This window comes from Ictidomys tridecemlineatus, chromosome 3 (genome assembly GCF_052094955.1).
Source record: "Ictidomys tridecemlineatus isolate mIctTri1 chromosome 3, mIctTri1.hap1, whole genome shotgun sequence".
Classification (NCBI taxonomy): domain Eukaryota; kingdom Metazoa; phylum Chordata; class Mammalia; order Rodentia; family Sciuridae; genus Ictidomys; species Ictidomys tridecemlineatus.
In genome coordinates this window covers 31,923,556-31,943,297 of record NC_135479.1, presented here as the reverse complement: position 1 = coordinate 31,943,297, position 19,742 = coordinate 31,923,556, and the positions used below count along the sequence as shown (strand labels likewise).

The window sequence follows — 19,742 nt, the reverse complement described above, 5'->3', positions numbered from 1 at the left end:
CACAACATCTTTGTTATGTGGTGCTGAGGATCGAACCCGGGCCACACACATGCCAGGCGAGCACGCTACCGCTTGAGCCACATCCCCAGCCCCTGAATATTGCTTTGCTGGACCCAGAGAGGCAGGGCCATCCAGGAGAGCAAGCCTGGAATGCCCAGAGCCCTGCACCCTGGTTTTGCCTGGACGATGTCTCTGCCCTGGCATAGGCACTATGCACCTCAGTGTACAGCTTCATCCAAAACCCTGCCAGGGAGACGCGTCTTGGCAATCCTTCTCAGCCAGGTTTGACTTTTTGTGAGTTAACCTGGAATGTATATGTGGGGGGTGTCTAGTTTTGGGGACTAGAGGTTCAGCACCAGGAGATCTTCCCTGGCCTCAGTCTCCTTCCCCTCCCCCTCGCTTGTCCTTCCTTCCATCTGTCTGCAAGTCTCTGGAGCCCAGGGGACCCCACCACACAGGCTGCTGCCTGTTGTTTTTCCACTGAAATTACAGCCTTGGAAGTTATTCATTTGCCTCTCAGCTCATTTCTGACATTCCTTTCTGACCACAGTGGCGTTGCCTGGGCTGCCCATGCCCCCACCTCCCCAACCCAGCAGTTGTGGGCTGACCTCATCTCTGCTAGGGCCAGGGCCAGGAGGGGGCTGGTCTGTCCTTCCTCCAGGACCCCAACAAGGAAAACAATGCAGGGGTCCTCCACCTTGACCACGCCCCCCACCCCATTTGGGTATCTTAGTAACAAAGGGCTGGGGAAGGGGGGGGTCCAGATAGAACTCTGGGCTTTCCCCCTGCAGCCTTCCTGGATGACTTGGAGGTGTGGTTGAGTTAGAGGTGGGCACCTGTGTCCCAGGAAGGAAATGGAGCTTCTGCCCCCGGGCCGACGGTGTCGTGGAGTGATGTAGAAGGAATCCTGGCCTAACAAGGGGAGTCCCGGTTATGATGCGGGTTCCTCCCCGAGGCTTCCCTCGCCACCGGTGCAGCGAGAGGGTGGATGGCCGCTCAGGGTTCCCTTGGCTCCCGGCTGAGCGCACCGAGCTCCACCGAGCACTTAGCAGCTGGTTATCTGTCTGCTGCCGCCCCCGCCCTCCCCTGCCCCCGCCGGCCACCCGCCCAAAATAGAAAAGGAAAGGAAGTTATTTCCACAGTCAGCTGCAGCCCGGAAAAGCTCCCCTCCAGTGAGGGGGCGGGCGGGATTCCTGGAGCTGGAGGCCAAATCAAAGCCAGGCCCCAGCCCCAGCGAGCGAGCGAGCCCTTCGCAGTGTGTCATTTCCCTGATTCAGCAGAACACGTGTCCTGCGGTTGCCACGCTGCAGGCTGCCGAAGAGCTGTGGGGAGCTCCTGGCCCGGCTCCAGGCTGCCCTCAGGCATGGGCGTCAGAGCAGGAGGCTGGGGGTCAGGGAGACCGCTGGCCTCGTCTCTCTCCCTCTCATGCCCCCTGCCTCTCCGCTGGCCTCTGCCCTGGCACAGACCTCCCGCCACACACCTTGCTTAGGAATAGTGGCCCCCTGAGCGCCCCTGGGAATAAGAATCTTCCACTGACATCTCCAACTTCTCAGAAAGTTGTTCAAGACCCAGCTCATGAGTTTTGACTACCCTGCTGGCTTGTAGCTGAGCCAGAATGGGAGCTCAGATCTGCTCCCCCCCCCAGCCCCTGAGGGTTTTGGAGTCTCCCCTCCCCAACAAACCAAGGAGCAGGCAAGCCGGGCTGACGGTGGGTTTTGCATCTATTCATTTGGACCATACCTGTTACCCAGAGCTGGGCACTGTGTTAGATGCTAGGGATATAAGCACAGAAGGGTAGAACTCCTGCCTCTCTAGGAACCATTCACAGAAGCACACTTAATGCACACAATATCTATCTGCATTAGGACTGTGAAGTCACTGAGTGATTGGAGAGAAATGACTGCCAGCCATAGCCTGGGAGTCAGTTGAGGTTACTGATGAGAGAAAGAGTACCAGCTTTGTTCGGAGGCAGTGGAAGGTGCTGGAATCTCTAATTAGGATCCCACCTGCTTGAGGATCTGTTATGGTGGGCTAGGGCCCCTGTCGCTAGGCCTCACTGCTCCCTCACCTCCCATTCTCCAGAATTGACGTACTCTGCTCTGGACCCTCCGCAAGCCAGAGGCGCTATCGGAACTGGAACCCACCACTGCTGGGCAACCTCCCTGATGACTTTCTCCGCATCTTGCCCCAGCAGCTGGATAGCATACAGGTAATGATCTGTCCCCACCCTCCATGCCCCCGGCCTGTCCAGTGTCTCTCTTTGCCCACACAATTTGTGCTGGCCAGTTTTGCTTCCTAGTTTTTAAGCCCAGACTGAGATATTTCTGTTGCCCTGGGTTTGTAGGAAAAGAACTCTGGACCAAAAGCCTCACTTCCTGTCTGGGCCAGGAGGTTTCCTGCTTGACCCAGGGAGGGAGAGAGCTTGCGAGGCTTTCTGGCTACAGCCATTGGCAGTCAATGGCAGAGGGCCAAGGTATCTCCTTCCCCTTTCTTGGGAAAGGCCCAGGGGCAGCTTCTCCCCAGGTGTTGGCATGTCTCAAGGTGCCCCTGTGGTGGGTGGGTCTCACCTTGAGGCGGATGGTGCAGAAGAGGTTTGAGTTGGAGAGTTCCTGTGTGGGCTGTTGAACAGCAGATCCTTTTCAGGACTACTCTGGTTGTGGATGAAGGAGCGAGGTGGTCCAAGGTCAGGAGGAAAAGTCATTTTTAAACCATTCTGCTTCCATTGCAGAAAGGGCTCTGACCTGATCCTGTGGATTTTGACTGACCGTTAGGTCCCGTTGGGAGGTGTGGGACTGGAGGATCCTGGGAAAGGACATGTGTCAGTGGGCATTCAGCATGTTCGCCCTCTCCTCAGGGTAATCCCGGGGGCTCCAAGCCTGTGAGTGGAGAGGGAGGCCCTCCCTCCGTGGCCGGGCCTGGGGCCCAGGACAGCCGCTGGAAGCAGTACCTGGAAGACGAGAGGATTGCGCTCTTCCTGCAGAATGAAGAGTTCATGAAGGAGCTGCAGCGCAACCGTGACTTCCTCCTCGCCCTGGAGAGAGGTGGGCACTGCCGAGGCACCGAAGGCTTTAGCCTTGGGGCTCAGGAAGGGCTTGGATGGAGACCAAGGTGCCAGGTGCTTTCTGTGCTGATGAGGCAGGGCCTTCATCATGTTATCGTCGGGGAGGCCGGAATTCTGCCTGGGGAACCTTGGGACTCAGAGGAGAGGGGTGTGCCCACGTAGGCCTCTCCCTCCCCTTGCACATCCGCTCTGTATTCAGCAGCGGGGACGAGAGCACTGCCTTTCTCACCAAGCCTCAGCCACAGGGCAGACATGAGGGGTCTGGAGCCCCAGGAACAGAGTGACTGGTTCCATGGGTGCCAGAGTAGGAGGGTCTCTGAACGAAGGACATTAGTTAGCACATTAGGGTGTTTGGTGGGTGGGGTGCCCTGCTCCCCAGCCTGGCTGCCTTATCCTTTCAGGATAGCATGGTGTTTAGGGTGATATATAAAGAAAGGGCTGTGGAAGTAGTCTTGTGAGGGTCACAGTGTGGGAGTGTATGCTTGTGTGTGTGACTGACCCATGTCGGTGAAGGAGGAGCAAGTTGTGCTGTCAGAACACGGGTTCTGAAGGCTAGCACTGGCTCTTCAGCCAAGCTGGTGGAGGCCTCAGGGCCTTTTCTTTCATATTAGGGGCATTGGACTCTACCATCTCAAGGACCTTTGAATTCTGACATTGTCACATTCCAAATGGTTGTCGACCGCAGTTTCTATTATTGCTAGTTCTTTTTTTTTTTCCTTTTTGTGGTACTGAGCCCAGGGATGCTTTACCACTGAGATACCCCCTCAATCCTTTAATTTTATCTTGAGACAGGGTCTCACTAAGTTACTGGCAATTTGTAATTCTCCTGCCTCAGCCTCCCAATTAGCTGGGATGATAGGTATGTGCCACCACACCTGGCTTATCACTGGTTCTTTTTTTTTTTTAAATATATTTTTAGGTGTTGATGGACCTTTATTTTATTCATTTATTTATATGTGGTGCTGAGAATCAAACCCAGTGCCTCACACATACCAGGCAAGGGCTCTACCACTGAGCTACAACCCCAACCCACTGTCTCTGGTTCTTTAAGAGTGGGAACATGTTGTGTGCTTGCATATTTTGTGTTCTTGTGTGCACTTGTGTGTGATTTGGGGGGTTCAGCCTCTGTCGCCTCAGCATGCCTTGGAGAGCCCAGGAGCTAACTGCCCTGACAGGAATGTGCTCCTTTTCCAGATCGATTGAAATATGAGTCCCAGAAATCCAAATCCAGCAGCGTGGCTGTCGGAAACGACTTTGGCTTTCCCTCTTCAGTCCCAGGTAACCTTGCCTTCCTGAGAGGGAAGCCTGGAGGGGGTGTGTGTGTGGGGAGGACTTACACCCCAACTTTGCCTTGAATATTTGGAGTTTGGGGGAGGATGAGGAAATAGACCCAGGAAGGGACCTGAGGCCCCTCAGCAGGCTGGAGGGGTGACTCTGGCTGCACCTCCACATGGGCCATGGAGTGAGATGTCCCCTTCACTGAACAGCCCTGGGTCTTTACTAACCCAGGGGCTGTGGGACTGACATGGGTTGTCTGAACTCCCAATTAATTCTTGGAGCGTGTCTTCCAGAGGACATGCTACTCCACATAATGTCCCTTGGTAGCAAGTGGGTGTGGGAAAGATCCAAACTTATTTTTTTAAAAAAAAATATTTATTTTTTAGTTGTAGTTGGACACAATACCTTTATTTATTTTTTAATGTGGTGCTGAGGATCGAACCCAGGTCCTCGCATATGCTAGGCAAACACAACCCCAGGCTGCCCCACCCCATTCAGCCTTATTCTAAGGCTTGGTATCTGCCCTGGAGGAGCTTGTGGTCTTGTAAGGAGGTATGTCCAAGAGATAGGTGGAGCAAACCACCAAGGCTAGGACATGTTGTTGATTACAGCAAATGCACGCCAAGAAGGAGGGCAAGGTTAACCTGGGAAGGGTTCATTCATTCATTTATTAAGTATTTGGGAAATATATGCCCTTGGTGTTGAAGGAAGAAAATTTTGAGTTTGGAGTATAAGGTGGTTGAGAAGTAGGAATTGCCTCAAAGAGGGCCAGGCCCTACTGCTCAGGAGGCCTGATGCTAAGGGGAACGAGGGCCTGGGCAGCAGTGCTGCCGGGATCCACAGACTAGAGGGTTGAGCTGGAGCTAGGAAGGTGGGGCGGAGGCCCAGTGCCCTGCCTTCACACCCAACAGCTAGATGCCGTGCCTGTGAACACAGTGGCCCCTAGTCAGTCACTACCCCCGCTCCACACACATCCACAAACTGCCTGCCTCACAGAAAGCCTCAGCAGCTTTTGCCTGAACAGACCTTCCATGGCACAGTAGAGTGGGGCGTGCAGGAATGGGGTGGGGGTGGGGCTCAGCTGATCCCAGCTTGGAGAGAGAAAATCCCACGGAACTGATTCATAAGCAACAGTTTAGGAGCTTAGGCCCCACCAGATGCGCATCTGGGAGTTTTCACGGAGCCTCTTGTCCTTGATCCCGAATTAACTAGAGAAACCAGAGCTGCTGAGATGGATCAGGATGATTCAAAGGGGACTTAGCAGGCAAGGTGACTTGGGATTAGCCAGGTTGCAGGATGGAGAACAGTGGCTTAGAAGGACTGTGGGAGACCCAAAAGGTACCTGAGTGAGTGGGCATCTCTGAGGGGTAGCTGAGTTCCCAACTTGGCCAAACCCTATTCACATTTCTGCTAAGTGTCTGTGAGGGTATCCTGGAGAGGCTGACTCTGGAAGGACAAAAGGAATCTCCCCAGGCACTCTGGGCTGTGCTCTTCCTCCTTTGACTCATACCCAAGTCAGGATTCAGGCAGTCCCCCAGTTAGCTGCTGACTGTGTGCCGTGGCAGCCCAGTTTGCAATGCTGGGTGACCCCCATAGGTAAACATCCCCCACTGCTCATTTCAAACTTCCAACATGACTTCACAGTATGGAATTTGTCAGAGAAGTGGATAGTCAGGACCCTGTTTCATCTGGCTCTCCATACATACAGCAGACCATGAGTACCCCCATTTTCACAGAGGAGAAAAACACGGCTTACAAGGAGAAAGGAGAACCCCCCCCAAATCCTCCTTGCTTTAAACTCCCTCCTGGGCAAGGAAGAAACCTGTATCATTGCTAAAATGGAAAGATAGGGCTGCAATAGCCCTGACCCACAGCTGCAGGGCCTTGGTAGCAGCTTGCTCTCCCTCTCCAGTGGGACCTGAGAAACCCAAGGGGGCCCATCCCTCAGCATGTCTCCTCCTTCCAGGAACCAGTGATGCCAACCCTGCTGTGTCTGAAGATGCCTTATTCAGGGACAAGTTGAAGCACATGGGAAAATGTGAGTCTAGCCCACGTCCCCTCCCATCTCCAGCTCTTTGGAGGCAGGCCCTGTGGCCTAATGGGGGGGGGGGAGGAGCCCCCACCAGAATTTTTAGTGCTGCTGACTCTTGGTGAACTGAAGTGACATTTTAATCGCAGCCTGGCTCTCTCAGCCTTCCTACCTCACTTCCCTCTACAGCTGAGTCTAGAGACAAATTAAGTTTAAATCCTCTTGAGCCAGCTGTCTGCAGAAAAATAATGTGCTGCGCATCCCCTCACCCAGTGTCACTGTTCACATTCTCTGTGGCTTGCGGCCACTTGGCTGGGTCTGATGGGGGGGGGCGGGGCACGGGGAGGCCCTTCCTAAGCCCACTTTCTGTGGCAGTGGGAGGCCTTTAGACCTTGTTCCACAAAGTCCTGCCAATCTTGAATGTCCCCATGTCCCTCACCTCCCCACCATAAAGACCCACAACCCGTGTGAATGAAGATTGTTTTAGGCTCTATTTCAAGGAAAATCTCGGATTAGTCATGGAAATTCCAGGACTGACTCTGGTGATGGCTAGGGGAGGGTGGAAAGGCAGGCGCAGGGGCCGTGGGCAGAAAAGAAAGCCAAGATGCGTGGCTGTCTGTCAAAGCCAGGGCAGGAATACCCGGATCTTGGACTGCTGGCTGGCCCGGGCCTGTTTCTTGGTGGCCTGTGCTGCCCCTGCAGGCAGACCTGGGATGGCAGCCTTGCTCCTGAGGTGGCATTCCTGTCTGGGATTCTTGTCACCTCCCTCTCTCCAGCTTCCACCCCAGTGGGAGGGAGGGGGGCTGGTGTTGCCTGGCCTCCCTCAGGCCTGGGGGGAGACCATATGGTGGTCTGGATGCCAAGAGAAAAAGACAGCTCACAAGTCTCTCTGCCCCAGCCACCCGGAGGAAGCTGTTTGAACTGGCCCGGGCCTTCTCCGAGAAGACCAAAATGAGGAAGTCCAAGAGGAAGCACTTGCCGAAGCATCCATCGTATCCTTCCAGCCTGGCTCTGGGTGGTGTGGTGGATGCCAAAGGCCCTGATTGAGACCCCAGCTGGACTCCCCCAGGCTCTGCCCTCCCCAGGAGTGGGCCCTGGCTTTGTAGCCTCCCTTTAGCTCTGGGGGCCAGGCCGCCAGCTGGCTGCCCATCACTTGGAACACCAGGGGCCAGACGTGGGGAGTGGGGGAGTGGCTTTGGGCTTCCCTCTGTGGAAAGTTCTCCTTGGGAGAAAAATTGAATCACTGAGTTCATTTGAAATGAGCAAACCTTTTCCTAATTTCTCTAGTTGAACTGGTCCACAGTCTTCCTGTGTCCTCATCTTAGTTGCCTTCTCACTTTTGGTTCCTTGAGTAGAAATTAAGTAATTCAAGCCAGGCATGATGGCGCATACCTGCAATCCCAATGAATTGGGAAGCTGAGTCAGGAGGATCACAAGTTCAAGCTCAGTCTGGGCAACTTAACATAGACCTTGTCTAAAAGGAGCAGGGAGGTAGCACAGTGGTGAAGTGTCCCTGGGTTCAATCCCTAGTACTAGGGGAAAAGAAAAATTTTTTTCCACATTTTTACCTAAACTCCCATCCTTTCTTGTGAAACAGGGCCCAGGATATTAAAAGCTAAACAGCAAAAGGGGAGCAAAGAGAAAGTTGCTCTCCTGTTCCCAGAGATGGGAACAAAATGAGAGGGTTGGGGCCTGGTTGCTCAGCTGATGCCCAAGAAAGGAACTAGCAGTATTGGGGTGTTGTGGGGTAGGAGAGATAGGTATAAGCCTCTGGGGTTTGGGGATGGGATGGGGTGTGGCAGTACTTGTCATCTCTGGGACTGTGTTCCTGAACAGCTGGACAGGCTGGGGGCTGCTGCATCAACAGCTAATCTTCTGGAAGACGTGGAGGGCCATGCTTGTGGTGAGGCAGGGAGGGGACCCTTAAGCTCTGTCTTGCCTGTGCTGGGTGACCCTACAAGAGGAGCCTGGGTGTTCCATGTCAGGGAGGGGGCACCCAACCAGGGGACAGACACATCAAAAGTTGGTGGGCAGGTGATCCAAAGAAGGGTGGTGCACAATGCCTGCCCCTTGTTACAGTCCCTGAAAGGGGATCCAGCCCCTCTTCCACCTGTCTCTACCTATAGCACAAAGCACCAGGCACTGGAATATTCTGGGCAGTATTTCCAGAGTGTGAGGGAACAGACAGGACTGCCCACATGAAGAACCGAGCACTAGGCAGCTTTTGTCTGAGGGCCCACAGACTTTTCAGCTTTTACTAAGTCCCTTCCAAATGCCACAGGGGCCAGAGGACCCTGCTCAGACTCTACCAGGCTGCACATAGCTGAACCCCATGCCATTGGGGCTTAGAAAGAAGGACTAGAGGACCTTAGAGGTCATCTAGATAGTCCAACTTCCCCATCCCATTTTATGGATAAGGAAAGTGAGGCCCAAAGAAGAGGAAAGAACTTGTCCAAAGTCTGAGCTCAGTGATGAGTCAGACCAACCCCCGATGTCCCGTTGCCTCTTTCATCAGACCCAAGCACTGGCCACCCGGGAATTAGCACGGGTCCCATCAGACAGAGGGGGCAGAATGAGTCAGGGTCGCTCTCTTGTGCATCCTGGGGACATCCTGAGTGAGGCCTGCAGGGTGGACGATGAGGCAGTCCCTCTGCATTTTAGATGAAGACTTCCGCGGAAAGCGGCAGGAGGTGCCCAAGGTGGAAGAAGCCCTGAGAGAAGGACAGTAAGAGGTAAGTCCTGGAGCCACAGCCGCCTGGGACTGCCCAAGGGCAGAACCCACCACACCCCACACCCCCTGTCTTCCCAGGGGTCCAGAGGTGCTGGGTTCAAGTAGCTGGGTAGTGCAGATCCTGGGTCTCTTCCCTCGTGTGGTGGCAGGGGATATGGGCTTCTGCATACAAACCCATCTTTTGCATTTCTTTTATTTAGCTCTTTATTCATTTGACAAAAGGTAATCATACCTGCTTTTGACAGATGCTAGGAAAACAAAATCAGCTTTTGACCTCGAATAGTTTCTAGCCCAGTTGAGAAGATAGACCAGGACACACGTGGCACACTTAGAAGACAGTTGAAGAAAATCTAGGTGCCACCCCCCTCTGCCCTAACTATGTCCAGTCCCCTGCTTGGGTTGGATGATCTGGGGTCTGTGGTGGCTGCCGCCACTGGTCCCAGACTGTTTTTCCTGTCTCCCTGTGCGCCTCTCTGGGAATGAACAGAGAAGGCAGACCCCTCCTGCAGGACTTGAGCACATCTGCCCCTCTTTCAGCCCCTCATCCTGCATTCATTTACTTCTGCCCCCTCCACCCTTTCCCCATCCTGTCCTGCATTCTTCTGGTGTGCACACATCTACACTGTGTGTCCACGTCTACACTATGTGCCCACAGTCCTTCCTGAAACCTTCCCTGGGCTCTGGTAACCCTGGGGAGCCCTGGCTCTCATTCCTCCCTGCCAGGCTTCTGTTGCTCCTCCCACTCCCTAAATACCCACTTGTTGCTCTGTCCTTGACCCTCTTCAGCCTTCTCCCTCCCCACTCTCTGGCAGCACCACTGTCCTCTTTTACAGCATCAGCAATACTTGTGTGCAGTTGGCTTCAAAATCGGAATCTCCAGCACAGTTACTCCTCCAGATCTGCTCTGTATCCTCAGCTGCACCCTTGATTATCTTTCCAGCCCTGGATGTCAACTCTCTGAAAGCTAGAGTCTCTCCTCCTGACCTGGCCATCCCATTTCTCTTCCCCGTTCCTCCCATCACTGCTCTGCTAGACACATCATCTACTTAGCAGCCCTGGTCTCTTTGCTGCTCCACCTCTCTTCATCCCATCACCAAAAATCCCTTTGGTTCCATTTCTCCCTTGCCTTTGAGTGGATCTTCTGGGCACCTCCTCAGCCCAATGTCTGGGGCCCACCAAATTCTGACTCCAGTTTACATTTCTGCCCCTCCAGGACCCTATGGTCTAGCTCACCCGAGCTACCAGTGTATCAATGAGTCAGTTTCCTACCTCTGAGCCTTTCCCATAACAGCTCTGTCCTCCCTGTCCCATATTTCCACCCAATTACTAGCTAAAGTTGTGCAATTTCTAGGAATTTGGGTGCGGGAATGACCCCAGGCAGAGTTCCAGGTCGATCCAGAGGCCCTGGAGAAAGAAAGGAGCTGCTGTGTTTGGTTGTTTCTACCCCAGACTCACTCCTCAGGAACTAGAGACCAAGAAAGACCAGGGGGCGTCTTTGAAAGAAACTTTATCCATCCTTTTTCCCTGCCAGATGCCAGCAGCTCCTCCTTGCCAGAGATGCTCTGACCCGGTGGGGACAGCGAGAGCAACACCGGCACCCAGCTGAAGGGCCCAGCTGCAGCCGGACAGATGGTGCTTGCATACCGAGGCCCAGTGGTTCTCCGGCCACAGTCCAGCTCAGCCACTGCCACTTTTCATGGGACTTAGAACTTCGGAGTTGCCATCTGTTATTGGGGGAGGGACCTGGGGCCCTTTAAGCCAGCAGCTGGTCACAGACCCTTTTGTGGCCAGGCTTTTCTCTGGGCAATGGGGAATGCAGGAACCAACCTTTCCTTAAAAAAAAAAAAAAAAAATCCCAGCAGGTGGCCTAGGTTGGAGTTTGGGAAAGGGCAGGATAATCCTACCAGAGGCTCTCTGGCCTGCAGGTAGAGCTTCTGCCTCTCTCTCTTTCCCATTTCTCCTACCAGGCCACGGGCTGCCTGGTTTATCCCCATCTCCTGCTCCCTTTGGGCACTCATGCCCTTTCTTCCCAAGGTCTCCTGCATCCCATCCTTTTCCTGATCCTCTATACAACTCTTGTACAGAGTTTGGTGTAGGAGAGCCCTGGACAGTCACTCAGGCACCGTCTGAGGAGTGCTGGGTCACCACAAGGAGGAATCTGTCACCTGCCCAGGCCTGGCTCATCAAGCTGCTTCTGTTGAGGGCTGGCAGGGTCCCCACCCCCACCCCCACCTCACCACCCGCAGCCTTGTCTTCACCCAGCAGGGATGGGGAGGGTGGTTCCCCCCGGAGCTGGAGGACTCTTGGTGGGCAGAGTCTTTAGTTTGGCAGAAGATAAAAGCCAGTCTGGAGTCACACACCACAGTGGTGGCTCCCTGGGACCCTGCCTTCCCAGCTGGACTCTTAGGGTGGGTGGCAGTGGTGGGAGGGAGTGGTCAGGAGTGAACCCCCTTTGACAATGTGCAGGGATGAAGTTGGCAAAGAGGCTGCCAGCCTGGGTGGGAGCTTATAGGACTGAAGGGCTCACGGGGTGCCCTTTGCTAAAGTCCAGAAGGTGACCTAAGAAGGAAACTCCGATTCTACGAATGCTTAACCGGCACCAACCACTGCCAAGGGGAAAGAGGCCGTGAGTCTCTTTGGCCCCTCCCTGGACATGGGAACGCGCTGACCTTTCCGGAGAGCTGGGAAGCCTGGGCAGGCACGAGACTCTTAGAACTTCAGAGTTGCCATCTGTTATTGGAGGAGGGACGCGGGTTTGGAAGTTTGGGAATGAGCTTTGATCTTTGGCTGGGCCCTGGTGGCATCCAGGGACCGAGAGACAGTGTGTGCATGGCGAGGGCTTGATAGCTCCTCGTCCTGCCTGCCCGCTACGCGACTCCTGGCGCTGAGCTTCCCTAACTCCCGAGAACAGCCAGCACCGCGCGGAGGGTGACCAAGTTTGGAAGCAGCGCACGGTGCCAGGGGCCCTGGCCTGGGGCCGCCCGCCCTCTCTTGGGGAGGAAGAGCAACCCTCCCCAGTCCGCCTGCTGTCAGCGGGATGCCCAGATGGGTCTGACCCTGAGCGGCCAGCCGAGGAAGAGGTCTGGGCTATGACCCTGACCCCTCCCCACGCGGGGGCCAAGTGCACGCAAGGAAGCCGCAACTCCGTGTGTGTGTGTGTGTGTGTGTGTGTGTGTGTGTGTGTGTGTGTGTGTGTTGCTTTGTTGTTTTTTTTCTCCTCCTATGTGTGGGTTTTTTTCTTGGAGCGGTTTCATAGGAATTCCTGTAATAAAGACTTCGTGTTCTCTTGGTGCTCTGATGTGGCCAGCTGCGTAGGCTGGACCCCCCCACCCCTTATCCGCTCTTCTCCCTTGGGGACAGGGGTTGGCCTCTGGAGATCTGTGTCGCGTCTGCAGCCCACCTGCTTCACCTGCCCCCATTAACCCCATTATCTAGGGCCCAAAGGGCTCCAGCACTTTCCCCACAGTGCTTAGGAGGTGACACCTGCTGCCCGCTCTATCCAGCATTGTAGCCTTCGGGTTTCCCCTGGGAAAGCAAACCGCTTGCTGATAAGTGGCAGAAACACCATGGGGAAAGCTAGTCTGCTGGGAAAGCTCCGGAGGGTCACCTTCCTAAATAGAAAGTTTGTGGATTAACAGAGACGCAGACTGGAGTGCAATCTCAGACTTAAAAAGGAATGCAGGGGCCTTCCAGTTTATGCATCTCTAGCTTACCCCAGCTCCCCAGTTCAGCTGGAATACCTCCCACACAGGGACAGGAAACCTGGTTGCCAAAAGAGGAAGCTGATGCCATTTTCAGACAGGGCAGTTCTCAAGGTTAAAAATGCTTCCTTGTGTTGAGCCAAAGGCCTCTTTGTAACTTCCACGCACATATCTTGTTCTCGAGTTCTGGGTCACCTGGGCCAATGTGGCTCCTCTTTCTCATGATGCCATGTTCCAGGACAAACAAACTGTTCCTCCTGCCCTTCCTACAAAGAAGTTCCCCATGAGCATCTGTCTGCACCCCATTAGACCCACTATGCAAGGTGGGCTTGAATAATAGCATACCTGGGACAACTGGTGGTGCTGCCTGTGTTGTGTCCTAAGCAAAACAAGATTCTCTGACAATCTAATTTTGCACATTGTTTGCTGATTGCCATGGACTAGTGTAATACCCGGAGCATATCCCAGAACCACCTGGAATCTTGTTAGAAATGCCAAATCTCAGTCTAATTCCAGACCTACTGAGTCAGAAATACCAGGGGCCTGGAGCCCAGCCATGATCCTTATGAACACCAAAGCAGATTAGGCTGCAGTACTAGGCCAGTCCTAGTACTGGCCACATATAATGCTTTTTAAAAAATTCCAATGCTCAGTACCCCAGAGCAGTTAAATCAATGACTTGGGATTATTTTAAATTCATTTTTTTTTAAAAAATAAATTCCCCCAGGAAATTCAAATCTGAGGACTGAAAGACCAGCCCTTCTGTTAGGTGTTTATATTAGCCCAATTGAGCTTGCCCCAAACAGCTACAGATGTTGAAATAACAATTTAGAAAGCTTAAGTAACTCCTTTACGATTACAGAGCTAGTACTGCATTAGGCCAGAAAAGGAGACCAAGGGCTTGCTTGATTGATCCCAAAGCTGATAGGGAGTGTGTGTGTTTTGTGGTATTAGGGATTGAACCCAGTAGTGCTCTACCACTGACCTATGCCTCTAACCCTTTTTATTTTTTTTTAATTTAAGTTTTTGTTTTTGCCAGAGCTTGTGTAGCACCTTCTATTCCTCTGTTGCTCAAAGTGTAGCATCATCTGGGAGTGTGTTAATCACTGGTTGTGGTGGTGCATATCTATAATCCTAGCTACTCAAAAGGCTGAGACAGAAGGATCACAAATTCAACTGCAGCTTCAGCTAATTTAGTGAGACCTTGTTTCAAAATGAGGGTGGGGAGATAAAAGAAAGAAAGAAAAAAGAGCTGAGTGTGTAGTGAGTGGTAGAGCACCCCTGGGTTCAATCTCTACCTCAAAAAACAAAACAAAAAACCACTTATTATCAGGCCTTCTCCACATCTGCTGAACCTGCAACTTGGGTGCAGTGTAACGAGTCCTCCCAATGATTCTGATACATGAACAATTCTGAGAACTACAGTTCCACAACTTGGCTACTCATATTTGGTTTGTGGTCCAGCAGCAGCAGTATTACCTGGAAGCTTGTGAGAGACAGAATCTCTGACTCTGTCCCAGACCTATTGAACCAGAAATGTGCATTTGAACAACTCTTCAGATGACCTCTATGCACAGTACAATCATTTGGATGCACTGGTTGCATTCCCAGAGTTCTTGATCCAATTGATTTGGAATTTAGCCTGAGAATCCAGTTGTAAAATCTCAGGTGACTGAAAAGTTTGAGGAACATATGCCATTTTGCCTGTTACTATAGATGAGACTGAAGGTAATGGTAACCACACAGATGGAGAGAAGGAAAAAGAGATTACTAGGTTCAAAGGTGTGGAATAGGATGCAGGAGTAGACAGTCTAGGCCAGATGACTGCCTATGACCTGCCTTTGCACCCTACATGCATCTGAATTACTGGGCTCCTGGTAGCCACAAGGTGTTTACCTTCTGCAAAAATTCTGAGCCAAGTTCTCTGCAGGCTGGTCCTTTATAGGTTTTGGTGTCCCCAGGATTCAGCCCCAAGGAGATCATGGGTCTGGAAAACACTATGCCCAGAAGAACTGGCCTGGCTATTACAATGCTGGGGTCTTAACCCTCCCTTGTTTCTCTAGAAGCACCTTATTTGGGAGTACGGGATAGGGATTAGAGAAAAAACAGGAGAATTTGGTGTGAAGAAAAAGGAGGCAGGCAAGGTATGGGATGATGAAGATAATAACTTAGCGAGAGTTTGTGGCATGCCAATCATCCTTTGGGGGTTTCACATGCATTATTATTTTTTTTCATAATATCCACAACAATTATATTAAATCAGTATTACCTTTCATACACCCAAGTCAGGCAACTGAGGCTCAGAGATGTTTAAGTCCTGTTCAGGTTCAACATCTATCTTCAGTAAGTTCTAGTACCTGGATTTGAACCCAGGCAGTTGAGTTCCAAAATTGATGTTCAAATACTATGCTGTATGTTGCGGGTAAGTGGGGAGCAGGTGATAAGACCCAGAAGCCCGGCATGGATTCAATTTGTGGAGCAGAAAAAGGATCCATCTGCTCAAAAACAGCTCCACAGTGATCTGTGATCCAACAGTGTGCCTGGAACTCCCCCATTAGCATTCTTTATCTGGTTTGAAAAACAATCTCTTAGCATTTCCACTAAATGGAAAATATGCTATTGAGAGAGAAGCACATGAACTCCTTATGCCCATTATCACAGCATAGATTAATTTGTTGGATTAACAGGCTGGGCCAGCTGGGGAACGGTGGAAATTTCTGGAGACTGTGGGGATTAAAAGCGGCTGTGTAAATCTACTGCCACCTGGAGGTCACTTTGCAGAAATGGCAGTCACTAGCCAATGAAAGAAAACCGTTTTTCCAGAAGGAAGATGTGAGCACCCCTTTAGCCTTAGGCCAAACAGAAGGGAATTTGTTCACATGGTCATGTTTTGTAAAATTTGCAAAACAAAGATTTGTTTAAACTTAAGAGGTTAAATAAGACTAATATTATTTAGGCCCCACAAAACCAGTGTCTACCCTGGCAGGAAGGCTGAAGCCTGGAGTTGGCTATCATTTTTAGGTAGTAAAGCGTTGCTATTCTTTTTTTTTTTTTTTTTTTATAAAGAGAGAGTGAGAGAGGAGACAAAGAGAGAGAGAGAGAGAGAGAGAGAGAGAGAGAGAGAGAGAGAGAGAGAATTTTTAATATTTATTTTTTAGTTCTCAGCAGACACAACATCTTTGTTGGTATGTGGTGCTGAGGATTGAACCCAGGCCGCACGCATGCCAGGCGAGCGCGCTACTGCTTGAGCCACATCCCCAGCTCCCAACGTTGCTATTCTTTTTTAAAAATACTTTTTATTTACCTTATTGTTTTCCTTAATGGCTCTGGGGACCAAACTCAGGTCTTCGGGCATACCAGGTAAGTGCTATCCCATTGAGCTACACCTCAACCCTAAGAGTCACTGTCATGTCAAGAGGATTATTCCAGGGAATCTGGAGTGAGTAGTTGTGAAGCTCACTATAGACTCGGTGTAAGCAGCCTACCTAGTGTGGTCCAGTTGCACAACTTTCAATGCTAAAATGAAAAAAAGTCTCTTAAAACTTTCAATGCAAACTTAGGTGAATTGGTATCCTTATGCAGACTAGCAGCACTGGTGTCAACCTGGATGCTTGTTAGAAATGAGTTCCAGGCCTCACTCCATACCTATTGAATCAGACTCTGTGTTTCGCAGGATATCAAGAGGGCTCACATGCACCCTAAAGATCTAACTTCTGCAGGAAAAAAAAAGGGGTCCACAGCATCCCCAAATTATCTGTCTTAGAGGGTTTCATCCTTAGTGGGATGCAAAAGACCACAGAGTGATTCTAATTGACTTTTAATTCTAACAGTAAAAGGTCAGATGGTTGCTCCATGCCCAGCTGGTTCCTTGGATACAGAAAGGAGCCAAGGTGATACAGACCTTACAGGGCACGTGTTGACTTAAAGTGTTGAGCTCTTAACTGAATTCTCCTTGGAGGCAAGCCCCTGTTTGGTGAAGAAAAGAGTGTGCAGCCAAGTAAAAATACCTTGCAAATTGTTATATGCGATTTAACTGTAGGACACTGTTGCTCATAGTCAGAATTGTTATCATCCCTTCTATTTATTGAGCTGTTATTAGACACCAGGCACTGTTCTAAGCACTTTGCAGGTGTTAACCCACTGTCTTCTTGTAATAAGGCTTTCTTTTCTCTGAGGCTCAGAGATGTGAGTGCTATGATTATCTCCATTTTACAGACGGCAAGGCCGAGGCTTAGAGGATTGTCAAAAAGATCTGTCAGTGAGGCACAGAGGACAGGGAGAAGTGGAGAAGACCCAGACCTTGATATCCAGTGCAAGGTGGGGTGGGTGACTATTTCCACCCAACCACAGCTTTCTCTCTGGCAGTGCATCTGGGGAAGCCCTTAAAGGAAAACTGGACCTAAGAGGGTGAGCCAGCTGTGGGCAGGCACCAAGTCAGAGTTGGGATCATTGCATCCTCATTGGTCCTAACTTGGCTTGATGCATCCCTGCTGTTCAATGGGCAACTCTAAGAGCCAGCTCCAGGCCAACCAGCAGGCTGGGTTAAGGCAGGCAGAGATAAAGGCCCTAGTTTGCATTTTCAAAGAGACTCAGTTAGACAGACTCAGACAAGAAACAGAGTTGTGGGGGAATGAAGCCTAGGGAAGGAGGTAGCAGGTCAGGGCATTCATGCAGCTTGGCTGAATATGTAGAGGGCTGTAGAAGTGAGTGTCTCACAGGGAGTGCTCATCCACGAGAGGGAGCGGAGCTCAACAGCTTGGAGAAAAGAGAAGGCACTTCTGGACTGGGGCTGTAGCTCAGTGGCAGAGCACTTGCCTAGCATGTGTGAGACACTGGGTTCCATCCTCAGCACCACATAAAAAAATAAATAAAGAATAAAGGCATGCTGTCCATCTATATCTATATCTATATATCTATATCTATATATAAAGAAAAGGCACTTCTACCTCTTTTGCCCTCTTTGTCCCGGGACTCAGCAGACCTGTAATCAGACCCATAATTTTACACTATGTATTACGTATATACTATTGCTTCCTCCCTTTTAAAGCAATGAGTTAATTGCTCCCGGATCCTAGCTCTCTACGATAGGTGAGTACCAGTATCCAAGATTTCCTCAATATGCTGGAATTTTGACTTCTCAAAGGTTTTCCACTACTGGGGATGCTCTTCTTTTTGTTTGATAAATTAGCATGCACTACTTAAATAGGGCGCTATTTACAAAGATGTGGGAAGCCAGAAGGGAGAGATGGCTGAGACCCCATGGCTAATGATGGAGGGCACAGTGCATGAGCTGTACCTGATGTGAGAGAGCTCTGCATAAAGAACTACCCAGAGGGGCTGAGACTTTATGTTCCTGGACAGTGCAGGGAGGGAGTCGGGGGAATACAGGCTGACTGCATCCTCCTCCTACCTTTCCAGCCCTCTGCCAGCTCCTCCCATTGGCAGTACCAACTGGAGTCCATCTGGAAGCAGGGAGCAAACAGTTGGATCAGCACTTTTTCTTTTTCTTTTTTTTTTTTGCAGCACTGAAGATTGAACCCAGGGCCTCATGTGCGCTAGGCAAGCACTGTATCTGAGCTACATCCCCAGTCCAACAGCAAGGGGTTAGAGGATGCTATCATAGAAGTCAGCCTCCTCTGGCATAGAGCAAGGTGAAGAATGGCAGAGGGTGGGTGTGGATTTGAGGACAAATGTGGGCTGCTCAGCACAAACACTTTCCAATCAATGTTAGGGGTTAACCTCCCATTCATATTTTGAAGGGCTAACCCCCAATACCACAAAATGTGATTGTATATGGAAATATGGTCTTTAAAAAGATAATTAAGTTGAAGTAGGATCATACCGGTGAAACTTAATACAACATGACTGGTTCCCCATAGGATATATTTTTGCTCACAGAAGAAAGACCATGAACAGACACAGGGAGATCTACAAGGCAAGGAGCAAGGCCTCAGAAGAAACCAGTCTTGCTGACACCTTGATCTTGGATTTCTAGCCTCTGGAATTGTGAAAAATGCATTAGTGCTGTTTTAGCCACCTGTTCTGTGATACTTTGTTATGGCAGCCCTGGAAAACCTAACACAATCAACAAGTGATTCAGTGCACCACTTATCAATTATGTCTCTGCCTCTTCAACTCTCTTATTGGTCAGCTGATATCTCTAGGACTCAGCACAGAGTCATTTAAATGCTTGTGAGAAGAATGGAACATTTCTCAAAAAAATAAAATAAAACAATCAGGTAATCTATGGAATATCATCAGCCTATTGCTCACACAGGCACTCATTATGTGCCCCAGCTTTTTTCAGCCTTGAGAGACTATGGTCCCTACTCAAGAAGACAGAAAGCTTCAAATGCCTATTTTTTTCTGTCCCCAGCTGCCCAACAACTTCCCACTGCATTATGTGTGAACATTTCTTGGGTACACCTTCAGGAGTATTACATAAGTTGCATAAGTGTCCATACAGTTTATGAACCAAATCAGAGGGATTCCAATCAGTCATGCTCCCACAGGCCCCTGGTCTCCCCATTCTGCCCACCAATATTCTGCTCTCTGAGTTGCAGAAGCATTAAATATGAAGCTGGAAAGGGTAACCTCAAAGACTCAAAAGAGGAAGAGATCACCCCAGGATAATTCAGAGAGAAAATTCCTGCTTTGTAATTTCTCTCCCATTGAGGGTTTGGGTCTTTGGCTCCCCTTCCCAAATTTGGAATAAATAAACTCTTCTAATTCTTTAGCAGCAAAGACTGTGCTAGCCTCCAGGGTCAAGCTCTGGTGGGAGAAGGGAAGTGTGTCTGTACTACTGGCTGGCAGATAGCTCTGGCTTAGACAGAATTAGAAAGTTATGAGGCCCAGGAAAACTATATTTAGCTAGGAGCATGTTTGCTGTCCCCAGAGCAACATATCCTAGACCTCCTTAGGATTAGGAGACTGGAGCCTCCA

The 19,742-nt window shown here is 50.8% G+C and overlaps 1 protein-coding gene across 4 annotated transcripts in view; it reads left to right on the top strand.

The window, feature by feature from the left end:
• Cuedc1 (CUE domain containing 1) overlaps nucleotides 1-12,390 on the top strand; it is a 79,117-nt gene extending 66,727 nt beyond the window's left edge. For all 4 annotated transcript variants that reach the window (XM_078042297.1, XM_078042298.1, XM_078042300.1 and 1 more), the window contains 8 exons: nucleotides 2,083-2,209; nucleotides 2,855-3,041; nucleotides 4,256-4,339; nucleotides 6,306-6,377; nucleotides 7,267-7,360; nucleotides 8,213-8,271; nucleotides 9,030-9,100; nucleotides 10,631-12,390. In XM_078042297.1, coding sequence (XP_077898423.1) covers nucleotides 2,083-2,209; nucleotides 2,855-3,041; nucleotides 4,256-4,339; nucleotides 6,306-6,377; nucleotides 7,267-7,360; nucleotides 8,213-8,271; nucleotides 9,030-9,097 — 691 coding nt within the window. In that variant the 3' untranslated portion in view covers nucleotides 9,098-9,100; nucleotides 10,631-12,390. The remainder of the gene's footprint in view (nucleotides 1-2,082; nucleotides 2,210-2,854; nucleotides 3,042-4,255; nucleotides 4,340-6,305; nucleotides 6,378-7,266; nucleotides 7,361-8,212; nucleotides 8,272-9,029; nucleotides 9,101-10,630) is intronic.
• Nucleotides 12,391-19,742: the final 7,352 nt, after the last annotated feature.